The 3023-nt window shown below is 42.3% G+C and overlaps 1 protein-coding gene across 1 annotated transcript; it reads left to right on the forward strand.

The window, feature by feature from the left end:
• Positions 1-1861: 1861 nt before the first annotated feature.
• LOC121966067 (rab-3A-interacting protein-like) lies at positions 1862-2985 on the forward strand (the record flags this gene model as incomplete). The annotated part of the gene is made up of 3 exons (XM_042516167.1): positions 1862-1997; positions 2333-2461; positions 2819-2985. Coding segments are annotated over exons 2-3 (257 nt in total), but the record flags the coding sequence as incomplete, so codon positions are not given.
• Positions 2986-3023: the final 38 nt, after the last annotated feature.

A 3023-nucleotide genomic window follows, 5' to 3' on the forward strand; every position in this document is an offset into this window, starting at 1 on the left:
AGACTGACAGGTGTGTGTGTGTGTGTGTGTGTGTGTGTGTGTGTGTGTCTTCTCACTGTCCATCATCACGTGTAACACATCCTCAGCATGTGTGTGTTTGAGTGTGTGTCTCTGTATTTATGACACCACACTGCTGGGTGTAACACACTCAGCCATCGGAGCGTTTTGTTTGTGTGTTTGTTGCTTTTTTGTTGATAAAGTTGATTTAGAGGGGAATTCAGACTATTAGAGATTTAAATTAGATTAAATTAACTTTATTAAACCCAAAGGAAATTGAAGCACCAGGCAGGTTACAGTAAAAAAGAATTACAAAACAAGACAATTAAAACAAGTTAAAAACAACAATCAAATCAATTTAAAAAACAATGAACGATTGAGTTTGACTTTAACTGCATTACCATTCTGCTGCTCCGTCTGTGCCCAGAGTAGGCTCTGCGCTCCGACAGTGTGGTGATAACACATTATATATTCCAGCAGCACTCCTAATGAACGATCCCGCTCCAAAAATTAAAAAACTATACGTGCCAGCAGATGTTTTAATTGCGGTGAAACCCCAGATGAGTGTTTATTTTTGTTTTTGTTTTGTTTGTTTTTTTAAGTTTTATTGTTATTTACAAGTACAGTTGAAAATCAGACAGCACTACAGTTAGCAGTTAGCTCCTTATGCAGCATGTAAAGCTCTTTCAAAGAGCCAGCAAGCTAACTAACCAGAAACAAACAAAAAACAAAATAAAAAACATATCAAGCAAATAACAAAAGCAGAAATACCAACAACGGCACCTACAAAAACCAAAACAAATCAACAACAAACAAATAGATAGTTTTTCAAGTTTAGCTATTTTCATCGTTGCATGAGTCCAGTCTTGAATGTGTGAAGTACTGTTGTCTCCTTTTATAAAAAAATGCATATATTTTTAATTAAAATTTTTAATGTTTTATTTTTTAGATTTTTATCATTTTATATGTAGTTTTTTTTTATCAAATAAGTGGCTGCTCAGCTGCAGACTCACAAAGTCTCAGATGTCAGATTGTCCTTGAATGCACCGTCAGTCTGGAGCTGTCAGCTGCATTTTCACACAACAACGAAACTCAGACCAAAACAAAGACAGCACTCAGCGTTCATTGAGACAGCTTAATTATCTCAAACAAGCACGAAGAGTGAGAATAGTAGTAGAAGAAGAAGGTGCTACTTTGACGTAACGACATAAACACACAGAAACTCGTCGATCTCCAGCGGAGACTAAAATTAACTGACTGACGTGAGTTTTCATGACTCACACTGGCTTTACTTGTCCTCTGCTGCAAGTTGCTGAATTTTAGCTTTTGTGTACATACTAGGAGGGAGACACACCCACTTAACACACACACACACACACACACACACACACCAGGCTGAGCAGGTGGAGCCGGTGTGCAGGTAAAACACTGCGCTGAGGTCGGCAAAACAAAAGGTAGGACAGCGAGAAACAAAGTGAAGGACAGGATGATGATGATGATGATGATGATGATGATGATGATGATGATGATGATGATGGAGGATCTCTGGTATGAAAACAGACTTGATGCTTTGAAGAGGAGCTGTCAGTTTTCTGTGTGTGTGTGTGTGTGTGTGTGTGTGTGTGTGTGTGTGTGTGTGTGTGTGTGTAGTTTGACCCTGCAAGTTCAGCCGGCCGTCACAGAAACTCTGCTGATGCTTTTCTAACATGTAAAGCAGCTGAAGTGAAAGCAGAAGTTGGCTCTGAGTGCGGGCTGTAGATGTGCCAAAGTGTCGCGATAATCATCAGAGCTTTCCCGAAATAGTAAACTGTAAACATATGGAAGACTGGATTGTACACTGCAGCTCTGCTGGACAGAAAACACCAACGATTCTGAACATTTTTCTCTTTCAGATTAAGGACAGTTTTTACCTGTTTGCCGAGTCCCTCGTTCACCTGCAGACTGACTGACTGAGCCTCCGTCGACCCTCCGACACTGTCTCCGCCCACAGCAGCACCATGGTACAATCAACACACACACACACACACACACACACACACCCTACTGTAACTCCAGATTATCGATTCACAAAGATACACGTAGATTTTAGCTCCGTGTGCTCACAGAGCTCGCTGAAGCTTCACTGCTGCGTCAAAACAAAAAAACAAAAATTTAATTAAAGAAATTAAAAACTGTTCAAAAAGTGATTCAAATGAGTCAGAGGCTGATTCTCTGTGTGCAGTCTGAAGCTGCTTCCAGCCGTCTGTGACTCACTCAACATTTTAAATTAGCGTACATTAAATAAATGTTTTGCACTAACTCTGTGTGTGTGTGTGTGTGTGTGTGTGTGTGTGAGATATCCCTGCAGAGTGTATGATGTCTGAGAGCAGCTGCTATGGCCTGCAGCAGCAGCAGCAGTAATGCAGAAACTCTGGAGGGCTTCCATGAGGTGAACTTGGCCTCGCCCACCACACCTGACCTCCAGGTACGTCTTTAGATCCGCCTCATGACATCATCACATGCAGGTAGAGAGCGGAGATCCGTTTTCAGCGCATTTTTAGGATGTTGAAGGATTGTAAAGACAGATCGGTGTGTTCCTCTGCAGACCTTCAGGATGACCTCATTTACCTTCATATGAAGAAATGAAACTTTTTAAACACATTTCTGGTTTTCAGTCACAAAGCATGATCATGTTTTCTTAAAAATGTGTATAAAAACATTAAGAATAAATAAAAAAACCCTCACTGTAGCACCCTGAGACGTCATCTTTCCCGTGAATCACTTCTGAAAACTTTCAGTGGTTCATTTGTTTATGTTTTTGGTTCCCTGTGTCATCCTGCAGAACCAGGCGGAGCAGCGCACCCCCGCCCGTCACAGCACCCCGCCCACCTCTCTGTACCGCACACACTCTCTGGGAGCGCCACCTGCAGGCCGCCCCACCTCCCTGCGGGCCGACCAGCTCCCCACACAGCCGGTGTACTCCACGCCGCGGCACAGCCACAATGGAAGGTAACGGAAATACTCCGACATCACATTATTTGCTTTTC

Source organism: Plectropomus leopardus, unplaced genomic scaffold, assembly GCF_008729295.1.
Source record: "Plectropomus leopardus isolate mb unplaced genomic scaffold, YSFRI_Pleo_2.0 unplaced_scaffold2296, whole genome shotgun sequence".
Classification (NCBI taxonomy): Eukaryota; Metazoa; Chordata; class Actinopteri; order Perciformes; family Serranidae; genus Plectropomus; species Plectropomus leopardus.